Source organism: Mangifera indica, chromosome 3, assembly GCF_011075055.1.
Source record: "Mangifera indica cultivar Alphonso chromosome 3, CATAS_Mindica_2.1, whole genome shotgun sequence".
Classification (NCBI taxonomy): Eukaryota; Viridiplantae; Streptophyta; class Magnoliopsida; order Sapindales; family Anacardiaceae; genus Mangifera; species Mangifera indica.
Window position 1 is genome coordinate 2,666,355 of NC_058139.1, and position 16,788 is coordinate 2,683,142.

A 16,788-nucleotide genomic window follows, 5' to 3' on the forward strand; every position below is an offset into this window, starting at 1 on the left:
GTGGTTGGTTAACTGTTAGTAGTTTCTAATCTATGGAAGCGTCGTCCATGGGGTAATAAAAATGATAAATTGGTCTATATCAGATTTCTGTCACAAACAGAAGCCTAATGGCTGTATTATAAGTGAAAACATCGTGTAACACCTGTGATTTATGAGTCAATCTTTTTGTTGGAATCATATCAGACAAAAATGTATTTATTTTCAGTACCTTCTCTTTGAATTTCTCTTTCTGGGCACATGTGATGTGAATATCATGGTGTTTTATTTTTCTGTTTATATTCATGTTTTTTTCTTTTTTTCTTTTTTTTTTGAACTTTCTAGAATGGTAATTTATAATTGATTCTCTTACAAATAAATAATAAAATATTAGAGATTTTCTAAATAAATGAAAAAAAAAATTACATGTTTTTTAAAATCAAAATGTGATTAAATACTGATTTTCAACAACGGGCAACTACTATGAATGAAAAAAATTGATTTTATAAATAAGGATGCCACCAAAATATAATAAAATTTTACGTTTTCGGTGAGTACAATAACGACATCGTATCTGTTTTAAGGTGCCTCAGTTCCACTAAATCCACGAGATTGAATTGATTCCACCTCGTCTTATCCTGGTCTTGTCTTGTCATTTCATCTCTTCCATGCACCTTAGTTTGTCGGCCGAATTGCTAACCTAAACTTTGATGAAACTACATGTCACCCATTAAGTTTGGAATATCTATTTTCTTACCTATTTATCAAAGCCTTATTTTATTTTTTACAGTCAAATGATATTTTTATTACTTTGCATAATATATAATATAATTAATATTATTTGATGCAAACAAATTATTTTTCATCCTAATTGTTTTGTATTTTTTTATTTTTGAAAACAATAATATTATATATACAATTGTCATACATAATTTTAACATAGATAATAATATATTATTATATGATTAGATGTTATTTTATTTTTAATTTTTAACTATCGAATTATATAATGACACGTCATTTTTTGTATATAAAAATTATACATATAAGAGATATGGGTCATAGTTGTTCTTTTTTTTTTCATGTTATTGTTTTATTTTCAATATTTTTAGGGGTTTTCTACACTATACTTTAACTTTAGACATTGTTCAGACGACTTTTCGACATCGTTCTTCTATTTTCGACTTCATTCGTTAGTGTTTTCCAACTTTTGGCATTGTTGTAATGACTTTTTCTAGGTTGTTCTCCAATTTTTAGCACATTTCTTCTGCTTTTCTGTCTTCTCATGGCTCTTATTATCAACGTCAAGTTTCTAAAACACTATTCTCTTGTTTCTAATGTTATTTTTTAATTCTTTTAATGTTTTATTATTCTCGGGGCAAACTTCTCTGGTGCTTTTAGCCTTTAATAAGTTTAATTATTTTGAGGGAGAACTATTATTTATCTTTAAGAATGGATGGCATTTTTTTTCACTAAATGAAAAAAAAAATTTATTAATAAATTTAAAATATGGGTGAGAAGTGGACTTTTCAAACTTAAACTGTAACAAGTTTATTTCATCACAGTTTGGGTTGGACATAGTTTTTCGGCCTTAGTTTGTTATAGCTTATAATTAAAATTAAATTCAACCACAAATAATTGGCTAATTACACTTACATTTCTGTATAAATAATAATTATTATTCACTGCAGGCATCGCACTCCACAAATACTTCACATCTCTTTCAATCCCTCTGCACGTTCTTTCGGTGCTTTGTTCTTGACTGTAAACTCTTTGCCTTTTCTCTGAAATTTCAAACTTTTTTCCATGGCTTTGAGTTTCCTATCTCCCACCGAAATCAAAGCTCTCTCTTTCTTGGGTACCTCCGAGTCCAGTCACTGCCCCAAGCTTCCAGGTACCTCCTTTAGTGGATACATTTTTTACTTTTGAGTATGCATCATTGTATTTTCTTTTGTTGTTTTGTCAGCTTCCAGAATTTTGATAAGCTAAAAGATCAACCCTTTTTCCTGGGTTGAATTAAATTGCTCTGTCAAAATTTGATCTTTGTTTTGTTCTATATTATTTTTCTAATTAAAAATTTTCGGGTTATTGTATATGTGAAATTAAGGTACTTGTTCTATGAGAGACGTGATTGAGGAGAGTCTTAAAATGATGGATTTCTAAAGTTTTTTGATTGTGCATGTCATAATATATTGACAAGATTTTAGTTCGTTATGCTTAAAGATAAATAAATATATATTTGCAGAAGCGTTTGAAGAAAATTTGCAAACTTTTTTATATTTGGATTTACTTGTGACGATATGCTTGCTCGTTTCTTTTGCTATTGCAGGTGAATTAGTCCTCCAATTAACTTTTGAACTTGATAACGAAACTTCATTCCTAAAAATAGAGATAGTTTTCTGTCTTAAAACATAGTCTTAATGGGATTTGCTTGACTTTAGTTTTCGATGGTAATTACTGTTGCTTTTTAAACTTTTCTGTGGTTCACTTATTTTTCCATGTTCATTATCTGGATCAGACTATGTTTATGAGCTTCATCTAAGCGGTGATTGTGTTTGTTCTTTTAAGCTTTGAACAATTAGAGTTTCTGCCCTTTCCGTAGACGAGATGAAGTTTCAGTTTGCTAATTTGTGACTTCAGGTGGATTCACTTTGAAGAGGAAGGATAGTGGAAAGGCATTTGGAAGAATTGTTCAGTGTTCTGCTCAGCGGCCGCCTCCAGCCTGGCCAGGACGAGCTTTTCCAGAGCCTGGTCGTAAGACTTGGGATGGTCCAAAACCTATATCTGTCGTTGGATCAACTGGTTCTATTGGAACTCAGGTAATAAAGGACAATTGAAAATTCATGAAAATATAAAAAAGATTATCTATAAGAGCCAATGCCAAGGTGTTTGCAAAACATATTCTGGTCTTTTTGATAGGTAATAATATTAGCTGTAAAGGGACAACAAGAGTAATGGAAAAAAGACCTAAAGGAGACAAATGATTGTGATTTATATAACTGAATTTACAGTGTTTTCCTCTGATATGCCTCTTTCTGTTTTCAAATCCTACTAATCAACAAAAAGTTTTTTCCTCTTGTAAACAAAAAAAAAAAAAAATTTCTAGGTGTTTATAGCATGTTTTGGACCTTCATTATGCAGACATTGGACATAGTTGCAGAGAATCCAGATAAATTCAGAGTTGTGGCACTCGCAGCTGGTTCAAATGTAACTCTTCTTGCTGATCAGGTGAGCATCAGTTTCACAATGTTCAAGAGAAGTTGCAGTGCTTGATCTATTTCTTCTGAATACTGCTCTCAAATCCTTTGATGACAAAATCTGACACTTCCACTTGAATTGTTGATTCACATGATTATTTTCATTGATAAACTACTAATACAACTAAGCATAGTGGGTTTAGAGGGGAAACTCCCAAATAGTATTTTATCCTCATTTATTTTGTAGTTGATTGTACAGAAAAAGCTTGGAGTTCGACTTCTTTTTATATCTATTTGTTATTTTCTAGGATAATAAAACTTGAACATAACTAACTGGAATAGATATATTCAAAATCAGCATGGTAGCTCTAAGAATTCTTTAATATTTTTCCATTCTACAGGTAAAGCAATTCAAGCCACAACTGGTTGCGGTTAGAAATGAGTCATTAATTAGTGAACTCAAGGAGGCTTTGGCTGATGTTGAACAAAAGCCTGAGATCATTCCAGGGGAGCAAGGAGTTATTGAGGTAGCTAACATGAGATTGTTCCGTTTTTATTTTTATTTCCTTTTAGATGATAAAGCTATTCTTATTGTTGGGAAGGCATCACTTTGAATTTCTTTTCAGGTTGCCCGACACCCAGATGCTGTAACTGTGGTAACCGGGATAGTCGGCTGTGCAGGATTAAAGGTAAATCCACAAATTTGAAATTGAATTCCTTAAGAATCAGGATTTAAATGCTTACCAAGATATGAGTCATCAGATAATATGAAATAGCCACCTTATGTTTCTCTTCTTGTATAGCCTACAGTGGCCGCAATTAAAGCAGGGAAAGACATAGCCTTGGCCAATAAGGAGACACTGATTGCTGGTGGTCCTTTTGTCCTTCCTCTTGCCCACAAGCATAACATTAAAATTCTTCCAGCTGATTCGGAACATTCTGCCATTTTTCAGGTATGAAATGTCTGTCTTCATTACTGAGTTTATCCAACAAATATTATAACTACTTCTGCATTGATGTGTTTGGCTTGGTGAATGACCATGCTTTTTACTGAAAAAGGCTTAAAGAAATCTCCTTTCTTCAGTGTATTCAGGGCTTGCCAGAGGGTGCACTTAGGCGCATTATTTTAACAGCATCTGGTGGAGCTTTTAGGTATGGCATAAAAAATTCTATCATAAATTGGGTTTCCATTAACTTATCAATATCCTTCTATTAGTTGGATATTTGTGTGGTATATAATATATGGATACTTGATCTAATTATTTTTTTAATGGTCTATTTGTTTACTTTTTCATTGACAGGGATTGGCCAGTTGAAAGATTGAAAGAAGCTAAAGTAGCTGATGCTTTGAAGCATCCAAACTGGAGTATGGGGAAAAAAATTACTGTGGATTCTGCTACCCTTTTCAATAAGGTTTGTATCCATCTAATGTCTTGAATCTGTGTTGCAAGTACCATGTTATATGTTGATCAATTGCTACCGATTAACAAAACTAATTTATTTTCCAATTTGACAGGGTTTGGAAGTTATTGAAGCTCATTATCTATTTGGAGCTGAATATGATAATATTGAGATAGTAATTCATCCACAATCTATCATACATTCAATGGTTGAAACACAGGTCTTGCTCTTTCCAGAAGTTATATTTTATATTTTAGAAACACCGAGAGTAAAATGACAAACTTGTATTTTTAAATCTTGACAATTTCTTTTTGTATTTTCTTGACTTTATATTTGTATTTATTGCTTTTCAGGACTCTTCGGTTCTTGCACAGTTGGGGTGGGCTGATATGAGGCTGCCAATCCTCTACACTATGTCATGGCCTGAAAGAATTTACTGCTCTGAAGTGACATGGCCTCGCCTTGATCTTTGCAAGTAATTGTGTTTTTCCTTATTCATCATGATTTTGAAGTTCCTGTTTTTTCTTCCAAAAAATATAATTTTCATGTGGATTATGTTTCTGAAAGATATAAAACCCATGTATCATCAGTGGTAATCTTCCTTCCCAAAGCGACCTTTATTTTTTTCATTTTTTTCTGTAAGAACCAAAAGTGACCAAACTTAAAGGCCTTTCACTTTCTATTGAATGAAGCTAAGGTGCTTTTCCTGTGCATATTTTGATAATTCTTTTCTTTCATTCAGTACATATCCTTGTAACATGAACAATTGCAGATATTTCGCTTAATTATGTTCATACCAATTTGACCTGTCATCTAATCCTAATTTTTAATGGAGTAGATGCAAACATCAAGTTAGGGAAGCCTTTTTTATGTAAACCGCAAGGGTTGAGCTTAGTGGTGAAAGTTTTTGGTTCAGCTAAGAGGTTAGGGCTTCACGTCACCCTTGGGGCTAGCTACTTCAAGGTTATTTAGAGTTCAGTGAACATATAAGGAAGGTCAATAGATTTCTGGGTATCGGGAAAAAAGAAAGCTTATTTTTTGTGAGCATTTTTTGGTGTGATGGTGAATTTAGTTTATTGGGAGATTTATGTCTTTATATAATTAATGTGACTTTTGCAAATAATTGTAATGTTAAGCTTCCATCATCAGTTTTTTTATGTGTGACTAAAGTTGAGAAGGGCTGATGCAGGCTTGGTTCACTAACATTTAAGTCTCCTGACAACGTAAAATACCCATCCATGGATCTTGCTTATGCTGCTGGACGGGCTGGAGGCACCATGACTGGAGTTCTTAGTGCTGCAAATGAGAAAGCAGTAGAGATGTTCATCAATGAAAGGTATGAATTCTTTTTTTTTTTCTTTTTGATGTTCTTGTTATGGAAAATGTTGCTTTCTAAACTTGTAAGTCTTATCTAGAGGAGTTTGTTTTCCTGGTTCTGCCTTCAACCATTGTTATTTTAATTTTTTGACAAGGAATGCCTAAGAACAACAAAGTCTGCTTGGTGACTAAGATATCTGTGTAAAGTTGCATAACTCCCAAAATACAAAATTAATGTCTTTTTACTAGAATGTTATTTTTGAAATTTAATTTCGTATTTGAACAAAATATGCTATTTTAATGAAATATATTGTCATTGTACAATCAAAAGTAATTTCTGAAATTCATTCCATGGACCTTAATTACCTTATGATCAGTTCATGGAGGAGAAGTTTCGCATAGTACTTTGACATCGCACAATTGAAAATAATTTCTGAAATTCATGTTAATTTTGGCCTTAATTGCTTTGTGATGATTTCTTGGAAGAATATTTTTAAAATATGTTGGTATTGTACAATAAAAAATAATGTTTGAACTTCATTTTCACATTGACCTTAATTGATTTGTGATGCTTTTGAGGAAATTTTTCATGGCATATGCTTGAAAAAATGGTTCTTTGACAAACATACCCAGAAGAAAAGAAAGAAGAGATATAAAAAGGTTTTTCTTGCAAATTATATGACCTACTAAGTCTAAACAAAATTATTCTAGTGACTCCCATTGAGAATTTTTCACAAAACTTTATTTCAAATATGCTACAACAAAATAGTGAATGTGATATACATCATGCAAAAATATAGATTAAAGATGTAATGTTGTTTGATAATTAGATGACTTTGCTGTTTCTAGGCAATTTATTTCGATACTGAGGAACTTCTGTTTCACTTTTGTTATTGTCTTTTGATTTTTTCTTTTTTAAACTGTATACAAATTCATTTGCATGCACGGTCGTTTAATTTGTGTTTAATCTCCATTTATGCAACTTCTTATAAGTTGTACCAACAAGTTCGTTGCTTGTTTTCAGGATTGGCTATCTGGATATATTCAAGATCGTTGAGCTAACATGTGATAAACACCGTGGAGAAATGGTGGCTTCCCCATCCCTGGAAGAAATTATACATTATGATTTGTGGGCACGAGATTATGCTGATAATTTGCAACTCTCTTCTGAACGAAGTCCTGTTCGTGCTTGAGTGATAAAACTTGTGTTGAAGAGGGCATCGATGCCATATTTTGAGAACCGGGGAAGTATGTTTTCTTTATGTAAGGGGCATTAAGCAAGTGTATCATATATATGAATATGAGGCATCCGGAATGTATTCCCCGCATTATAGGTGTTAAATTTATAAATGCTTTCCCCAGTCAATTGAAGCATTGAATTTAATTTAATCATACTGGCAACCAATACAGAATCAAAAGGAAACCTCAGAACAAAGTGAAAAACGATGAAAAAAATACAGCTCTGCCAAGATGAAATTAGTTCATCATGTCATCCATCCCTGTTAAATAATTCCATTTTTTAATGGTCTTGTTCGATTGGAAGTAGTTTGTAATACTGAATTTGGAACAGAGCATTGAAAACATTAACTCTTCTGCGTGGCTGCGTAAGATTTGCCTAGGTCGATCATCAATAAAACACCATAAATTTATGGTGAATAATTCACCCATTTCCAGGTTTTATTTCGGTTTTTATTTTTTATAATTAAACCTAAGGTGCTTTTTTTTATTGAAAACAAGAGATGATAATACAAATTTTGAAGTTAAACCCCTTCTTTTGTCCTTGATATAACCGAAAATGGTGGGAGTGGGACAGCTATTTGCACTGTCAATTCAAAGCGCAACCCTCTCTAATGTGTCTCTCTCTCATTGTTAACCATACTTTTCTGAAAACTCTAATCTTCAATCCTGAAGTTGAAAGGAGAAGAAAATTTATTAACCCTTATTGAACAAAAACAAAACCCTTTCTGATGTTATTGGTGATTGATCCATTTGATAATTTAATTGCATTATGGTGGCGGTGCCGACCCCTTACATTATTAGAACCCTTTTCAGCTATTAATTATCTAGGAAGATTAATTTATATATAATAGGGTAATAAATTAACCACTCTACTCACTTAAAAAGTGAGTGGGATTATAAGTTTAATGTATGCGTTTTTATTTTCCCAGCGGTTTTAGCCACTTTTGATTGTTCAAGATTCATTAACATTCCTCGTCTGAGATGGGTTTTTGGAAAATGCAGTAACACACCCACTAAACACGGATATGATGTATCAAACACTCTTTGCCAATATTGTCACATTGACTGTCTTTGCCTTGCCCCACTTTTGAATAGTGTGAAGAAGAATAACTTTTAGAAAAAGTGATCTGTCTTCTTTCATTGAAAATGTTGAAAAACGTTACTTACATTCTACTTCAATTATCAATTGGGAATTACAGATGAAATGTGGGTTTAGAAGTTCTAGGCTTCCAGCTTTTGCCAACTGGGAATGCTGTCAAACAGCTATTATAACATTCTTTACTATCCAATCCAGTGTTTAAAGCATGAAGCATCTAATCCTCCCATGGATATTATGCTTTTGTTCTGTGTATAAAAGTAGAGTCTATGTAAAATGAGGAAAGTATGGTCCTTTTTTTTTTTTTTAACTGTAGGTTTATGCTTCCTACTGATAGAGATTTGGCATTCTAATGGAAGAAACAGTGGCATGTACAAAGACATATGGAAGATAAAACATGGTCTGCCATTTTGAGAAAAAGGAAAAGTAAAGTGGGTGTCTCTTGTGAACATGGCCAGCTGATTCATTAAGGAATTCTCACTCACTCTTCCACATAAATCCAATCACAAACTCAATTCATATCCAACTGTAGTAGAAACTTCTATGCAGACTTTCTTTCCTTATGAGAAGCAGTATAATTGCCATACATAGTACATCCCACAGTTGCATTGGAGAGTGACCTTTAATTAGTCTTTGATGATTTGATGTGAAATCATAATTCAGTAGGAAAGATTCATCTTGCTATAGATAAGATTCAATTAATTATGTGTGCATCCTTTTTTCTCACCATTTTTTCCACAGGAAAAAGGGCAAGTTGAAATGGAAAAGAGTTTCTGGAAAGCCTGGGTGATGTGGAAGCTATGGAGTGTCTCAATGGAGATTTGGTTGAGTACCCAAGAAATATGGCCACCTGCGAGAGCTGACTCAATACAGGATTTGCCATTGTAAGACCATCAGGATAAAAAAAAGTAAGAGAAAGGATGTGAAAATACCCCACAGCTAAAGACTCAGATGCCCTACTGCAATTTCTCAGTTACTCTCTTTATGGAAATGTGTACCAGAAGCTGCAAACAAAGCTCCACTTAAATCATTTAGTAGATATCTTCTTTTCTTTTCCTTTTTTTTTTTTATAAATTCTGTTTTAAGAATATTGTAAATTGTTTAGTAAAAACAAAAGTAGACCATTTTTAAGCACACATAGCTACTTTTTTCTAAATTCTCCCAAGTTTTAACTTCACCATTACAAATTTCCATGTTTTGAGGCCATTTGTCTTCCTCATGTGACTTCACCCCAGTTCACATTTTCCCCAGTGGAGAAGCTCTTTTATTTTATTTTTTTTCTACTTTACACACTTACCTAGCATTTGTTGAATAACAGGACAAAAGACACAGACCTAGACCAAGACCAAGACTTACAGCTCCACTGAAATTGAACATAAATCAGGATATTTCAGCCTACATTTTTTATCCATTCATTTTCCCTGGTGTTTAGTTGCACTCTGCTGTTTGTTTTCCAATGGATCCCACCACGGACTAAATGCCAAGAAAACTAAATTAAATATTAGAAATTGTAATTGAATCATGGAGCTGTTTATTTCATCTCATCACCCTCCAACTCACAAAAGATCAATGGGTGCCTTTTAGATGCTGATATATTTTTTTTTCTGGGTAAATAGACACCACTGCATTATTTATCCTTGTCTCTTTACCTAATTCTTTTGCAGTATTCTGTACATAGTTTATGCATACCCACCTGAAACACTAAACAAGAAAAGTAGATTGCTTGAGATATTCATTTGTCAACTTCTGATTATGTAACATTCCTGTAGTTTGTACATTCCCACAAGGTTTTCAATGATAAATTTCTTTTTATTTTTAATTTATGAAGTTGATATTGACTTTGTAACCTGCAAAAACAATAGTGGATTTATATGTTTCTATTTGTTAGAGAGATATATCATCCTCTCAAATATTGTTAATTTATTTCTGAAGCTGTAGAAAGCATGTTTTCAAATCCCCATCAGCCAAATCAGAGAGGTAACCACTCAAAATCAATTAGAATAAAAATTATTCTGAGTCTTCAAAAGACTTATTGCCTTTTATGACTAGCCAAATGCGCTGGCTGGCATATGCACTCAATTGTCTATCTTGTCAAAGCTTGTATGATTATGCAAATTCTAGAAATTAAATGTGTACTTAAGAGAAGAGTTGACATCCATATTCAAGTAAATTATACATTAAGTTCTGTTTGGATAATCCAGAAAATATATCAGAAACAAGATTTTATCAGGACACAGAATTTCATTCCCATAGACTAGCTTTTATTCACATAAAACCAGAGTCAATTCTCTGAGTTTACAGCCGAAACTGTGGAGTTTGTCTGTCTATATATGAAGGTAACAAGGTGTTGAATTGAAACCCTTCAATCAATTAATTGGAAAAAAATATAGTTTTCCCAGAAAATAAAAATATTTACAGAAACCCCATTGCTGTATATTCTTTTCCTCTCAAATGCGAACACACGGAGAAACAAACAGAGATAAACCACTCATAATTACATAAAATTAGAAAATCTAACTTCTGTTTAATCCTACTAATAAAATCCATATATATTATCTTTATACAGAAAATTAAAAAAAAAAAAATCTCTAACAAAGTTACCACTCACCAGTTTACATTATATTATTATGCTCACATAGGAAGTGCAGAAGAAGAAGAAGAATTAAGCCGTCTTTGAAATGTTGAAGAACTCAGAACGGATGCAAATTCCTACTCAAGCCATTAACATTATTGAAAAATCCCACCAAGTCTTGCCTGTAAGGCAAAAAAGACTTCCTTTTGTCATCCTCCTTGTTGAGTCGGTGGTTTTTCACATAATGCTCTTCAACGACTTTGACCTTCCCCTTGTTTTCTTTACTGTTCTGTTCACCCGCTTGTTTTTGATCATTAGTCTTCTTGTTTGGTGCCAAGAACACAAACGTAACTTTGCCATCACTGTTACTTCTGTAAAGCAAGTCTCTGAATTTCCATCTCTTCGAAGATCCAGTTGAATTGCTCTTCTTGCATGACCTTCCGGGTGAGTCTTGATGGGGAGAATTAGCATTAGGCGTCCACACACAGTAGGTTCCCGGCTGTAAATTGTCGAGATCGTCAGCTTCAGATGATGAACAAGACGTTGTGCTCTCCCGTTCTTCACTCATAAGCTTTCCAAGCGGTAAGCGACGGGAGGTTTTCGATGACGACGACGAACTTATTGATAAAGAGTTGTTGTTTTCAGTGTTTTGATTCATGTGGGTGTCGTCCAAGAGCAAAGATGTGTCGAAAACGGGGTAGATTGGCCTTATTTGGCCGTTGCAGAAGATCTCATCAGCCGAAATAGCAGAGTCAGATCTTCTACAAACAACAGCAAACTCAAATTCTTCCTTTTCTTCTTCTTCTTCTTCTTCTTCACTTCTTCTTCACGGTTCTTGTCAGAATCCTGCAGCTTTTTCTCAGAAAAACTTTCTTGTTCTCGTTCACCTGAAAACAAACTCTCAGTCTCCCATTCGTAAATACTCGAATCCAAGTCGGATTCTTTCCTGAATTCTTCAACAACTCTGGCTGCAATCTCTGCAAGATTGGCAGAAGAGTAACTATTAAAGCTAGGAGAACTCGGAGACAAAGAAAGAACTGCGCTTGCCTGCATTGCTCCCTACACTTTCCTCTTCTGAAAGCAAATGAAATGAAATTTTATTCTTCTCTCAACCCCAGAGCCGCCTACAGAAAACTTAAAAAACAAAAAGTTGATATAGAGAATAGAAAGAGGTTGGTTGAAATGAAGAAAAGCGTGGGGATAGAGGTGAGATATATAGAGCGAGTACCTGCAAAATCATTTGATAATTAAAAAAAATTAATAATAATTAACAGAAGATTAACACATAATGATGTAAATAATAAATTTATCCGCGCTTTGGTATAAAGGTAGGCGTGGAGTCTGGATCGTCATGTATGACCAATAATAAACCGTTTACCTTTCAAGACTTGAGAAAATAATATTCGTTTTAATCTGGCTGATAGGAGAAACTTCTTGTCTTCGTTCACACGTAACACGAGCTGAGTTCACACGTGTTAGATTAAAAAATTTACACCATCTAGAATTGGAAACTGGTTCTTACTATAATTTATATGTGATTAATATATATATATATATATATATATATATATATATATATATATATATATATATATATATATATATGTATATATGTATATATATATATTAATCGGACCTACAAAATTGTCGGCTGCAAACTCAACAGTGATACATACGGAGGAAAGAAATACCCTTTAAATCAGATTATGGCATTTATATAAAAATTGCAGAGCCTGTGAAGGTTGGTGCTTGTACGTCTAAAAGTATGGTAAGCGAGGGAAAGGCGGTGGTGGCCACCGTCAATGTGGCGGACGATTATTGCTGTCTCAGTCTGAAACCAACACGTGAATTTCAAACGCCTCACATAATTTCCCACCATTTTCTTGGTTGTTCATGGCTATTATCTCATATGTCTGTGCGACAAATCCAACTATTTTAGTCTTATATTTTTTTATAGTTTTTGCATTAAAAAACCATCAAAGACTAAAAAGAGATACCGATTGCAGGGATTGACAACGTATCGAAATGAATCATCAAGAAAAACATTCGTATCAAAATTTAAAAACAAAAAGAAAACACAAAAATTTATTAAAAATGAAATTAACCTTCACCTTTCCTATTTCCATTTATATCTGTACTTAAGGTTTTACTGAACACTAAAAGGCAAGTAAAATCTGTCGCCACAGATATTGAACGAAATTGGCATCCAAAATCTGGGAGAGGTAGAGTAGCAACTTGCAACTTGCAAGTATATGCATATAATATTGATAGTAATATGAAAGCCTTGTTGTGAAAGAAACCAGCCAACTTGGCTAATTAATTAACTTATTATGTTAATGATGTTACCCACCAATTAATTAATCACATTAATCTGAATAAGATAGATAAATAGTTACTATGTGTTACCTACTAAGCCAAGAATCATATCCATGATTTGTTTGAATGAGTTAATTAACATAGATGTGAGAGTTTGTTTCCGGTCAAGAAGGGTTGAAATGCCACTGTCTTGTTAGGTAGGTCTAATTGTTGTTTAGCTGAAAATTTTTGGTTAAGTCATTGCTTCATTACTGCATAAAACATTATTTTTTTTAATTATATAAATGTGTTGAAGAGTTTTCATGATGATGATTATCCCACAAGTGATTTCTGGGTTATGATTTACAGCACGTTTAGATTGAAAATACTTTGCTGCTAAGTAAAGGGCACTTCTACTTCTGCAATCAAGACTGTATTGGTCAGCTTCATAATTTGGACTGCTTTGCTTTGTAATGAATTTATTCGGAAGCAAAAATAATAAAAGATATAATTATGAACAGAAAAGATTTAAATTAAAACAAAAAACAAAAACAAAAACAAAAAACTGAAACTTGCTGCCTAATCTTGCAGTGAAAGAAGCTGATTAGAATATTTTATGATAGGCAAGGCAACTTGTGTGGAGTCTTAGATTTGAATAAAATGGCTTTGACAAAACATACATATTAATAGAAAATGAAACAAAAGTCAATGAAAAGGTAATCCATAAATCTCTACAGCCTCCAATAGAAAAAAAAATAATGAATCTGATTTTCTTCTTTTGTGTGGGTAATTGGCAATTCACAAAAGAAGGAAAAGATATTGGGTGGATTGATGATCAAACTATCTATCAAAATTATTGAATAATATCTTAATAATAAATAGAGATATCAGATGTGAAACTGCAGAGCTGATTTCGTATTCAATCAAGATCAGTGTTAGGAAAGTATTGAACATGTTATGAGGAATTTCTATGGTTTTTTCCAAGAAGAGTTACAGTAAGACAGAATTGGAAGTTTGCTCTTTCTAATGGATATAATTTTGTTTATAATTCTTCCAAAATGAAAAGAAAGTTTATTGTAAGGCTTGAAGTCAGCCTCATGGGATTAGGCTTTCACATTCAAATTAAAGGAAACGAAGTTATGTTTTCTAGAAAGCCAAAAGACAATTTCGCACCCAAGGTATGCTACAATCCCAAGTTTTCTCTTTTTAATTTTGATAATCTCAAATATCCACCTATAAGTAGTTAAAATTAACGGTAATAAATACAAAATCGTCATTTTCTCTATAATATTAAAAATAAATTAAAATATAATCTCTTTTTGCCTCCCCTAAACTTTAAACACTAAAATTTTCCTACCCTAAGTTTTAAAAAATAACAGTTTCACCTTAAGGTTTCGTTTTGAAATCTCTTATGTCATCTCCCGCTCCATTGCCGATGATCTCTCTCCTCCCATTTGAATACCCGATCAGCATCGGAAGAGCAGTGGAAGATGAAGAGCTTTATCGGAGAAGATGAAGATGAAATTATCGTCTTCGTTCGGGAAGATGATCGTTTTCTTAAAAGAAGACCTCTGGAAGGATAAAGAGTTTCGTCTTTTACTGCTCCTCTGATATCGATTAGGTATCCAAATGGAAGAAAAGAGACCATCAGAGGAAGATGATGTTTCGGGAGGAAGAGACTACCGACAATGAAGTTAGAGATGACATCAGAGATTTCAAAACGAAACCTTAGGGGTTAATTGTCATTTTTTAAAACTTAAGTTGAGGGAAACTTTTAGTTTTTAAAGTTTAGGAGGGTAAAAAGAGATTATATTTTAGTTTATTTTTAATATTATAGAGAAAATAACGATTTTATCTTTATTACTATTAATTTTAACTGTTTATGGGTAAATATTTAAAATTATCAAAGTTGATGGGGAAAATTAGGATTACAGCATATCTGGGAAATAGTCCTTTGGCCTTTCTAGAAAGTGCGAAAGTATTCAGGAAGTTTCAGTGATTGGCGGCGGCTTAGAATCTGAGGGAAAATCAACGGCGGTCGTCTGGTTATATTTATATGAAGCAGTATTGGGCTGAGCTTTCGTTTCATAAATTTTGAAAGGATGAAGTCTCAATATTTCATAACGGGCCTTTGATGAAACAAAACTGAAATCTGTTCTGGTCAAAGAATGGCTTAGTCATAGTCCAAGTCCAAATTTAATATTTGTTTGATGATTAAGATTAGAGTTCTGCTTCGAAAAGTCCGATGTAAACCGACCACTCCAAAGAAAAACTAAACTAAACGACACCAGGGTCGGTTTGATGGGTTCAATTATTTTGAATGGTATGATAATAACAATCATCTTCCCAATTATTATCAGAATATATTTTTTATATATATTATTAAGTGGTTGGATAATTTTAAATTAAAAATAAAATAACATTAAATCATATAATGACATATCATATATATGTATACATTTATATACTTAAAAATGAGTACTTATAATATTATTTTTCATGTTTTAATGTACATCTATTTCAATCATCTTTTTTTTGTGTGTGATTTTGTAGTTGGCTTCAACTACTATCTATAAAAATGGGTTACTTTGCTAGGCCGGACGAGATTCCGGAAGAGTTTGTATCCAAAGCCTCCATATTTTATGACTTTAAAAAAAAAAAAAAATCTTGCTCGAAGTTTGTCTTATAAATTACAAGTTAAAATGATATTTGTGCAAGACCATTAATTGTTGTTAGAAGTCGGTTGATCGCGATGGGCAATGTGTCCGCAACTGAAGCAAATAGGGTAAATGAAAGGGATTGTGTGACTGTGATTTGGTTACTTGAATGAAATTTCAATTTGAGTCTATTTTTGGTTATGTCACAGGAAGTATGGTTAGAAAATTGAGAAGTTGATGCGCAATTTCCGTCTACAGAATTGAGTGGCGAAGACCATAACATTAAAAAGATAATTGGCATTTGTTCGAGGAAAAAATATACATAATTATAATTAAGATTTATAATTAGTTTAAAGTATTTTTATAATTTGAATAAAATAAAAATAAATTAATATTTGATATTTTTACTAAAAAATATAAACCAATCATTTTTCCTAAAATCGATCTGATTTCACTGATACTAAAACCCATCAATTTTCATCATCGAAAGTAGACAAGATAGATAATAGACTTTCCAAATTTGACAGAAAAAGAAGATCATCATCATCATCATCATAGTTTGGGCGGGGAATGGTTTTTATTAAACAAACCAATCAACTGGCCAATTGTTTTAGCCTACCCATTGTTTTTGCTGGTATTTATGCATTGGAATTTGGATAAGTATCTGTGGGAGGTCTCTGCAACTTGTTTGTGAGTAAATACGACAACGAACTACCCATGATCAACTTCTTCCAATACTGAAACAACTGAGAAACAGTTGTGAAGATGATGACAATCTAGGTTGAATTTTTATTAGGCCACCAGATACGCAAGGTCACTTGAGTTCTTTCTGTGATATAACAGTAAACCATAAAAGCTCTGAAATTGGAAAACTAGTCAAAAAATGCCAACCCCAATTTCCTGCCTAAGTTGCTGCTATGATTGTGCTCACTGGACTTTGGTTTATCCAATACAACATCTTTCTCTTGGTGCTGTAAAGACTATTTTTTTACAATTAATGATATTAGACAACAACTGTAGAAGAAAATTTTTACTCAA

General features: G+C 32.8%; 1 protein-coding gene and 1 pseudogene across 1 annotated transcript; one reads left to right on the forward strand and one right to left on the reverse strand.

The window, feature by feature from the left end:
* The first annotated feature begins 1,655 nt into the window (after nt 1-1,655).
* On the forward strand, nt 1,656-7,257 carry LOC123212097 (1-deoxy-D-xylulose 5-phosphate reductoisomerase, chloroplastic). Its single transcript, XM_044631140.1, has 12 exons — nt 1,656-1,870; nt 2,617-2,795; nt 3,118-3,204; nt 3,575-3,700; nt 3,800-3,862; nt 3,977-4,126; nt 4,258-4,325; nt 4,475-4,586; nt 4,690-4,794; nt 4,928-5,049; nt 5,764-5,910; nt 6,916-7,257. Exons 1-12 carry the CDS (start codon nt 1,783-1,785, stop codon nt 7,082-7,084), a joined length of 1,416 nt encoding a protein of 471 aa, XP_044487075.1. The 5' UTR covers nt 1,656-1,782; the 3' UTR covers nt 7,085-7,257.
* Nucleotides 7,258-10,637: 3,380 nt separating this feature from the next.
* On the reverse strand, nt 10,638-12,127 carry LOC123210720 (annotated as a pseudogene).
* Between the last annotated feature and the right edge of the window lie 4,661 nt (nt 12,128-16,788).

Bases quoted from the DNA above. Each gene is read 5' to 3' on its own strand.
- LOC123212097 (XM_044631140.1), top strand. From the start codon at position 1,783: ATGGCTTTGAGTTTCCTATCTCCCACCGAAATCAAAGCTCTCTCTTTC. The intron at 3,863-3,976 runs GTAAATCCACAA...CTTCTTGTATAG, and splicing joins TCGGCTGTGCAGGATTAAAG to CCTACAGTGGCCGCAATTAA. The intron at 4,795-4,927 runs GTCTTGCTCTTT...ATTGCTTTTCAG, and splicing joins ATTCAATGGTTGAAACACAG to GACTCTTCGGTTCTTGCACA.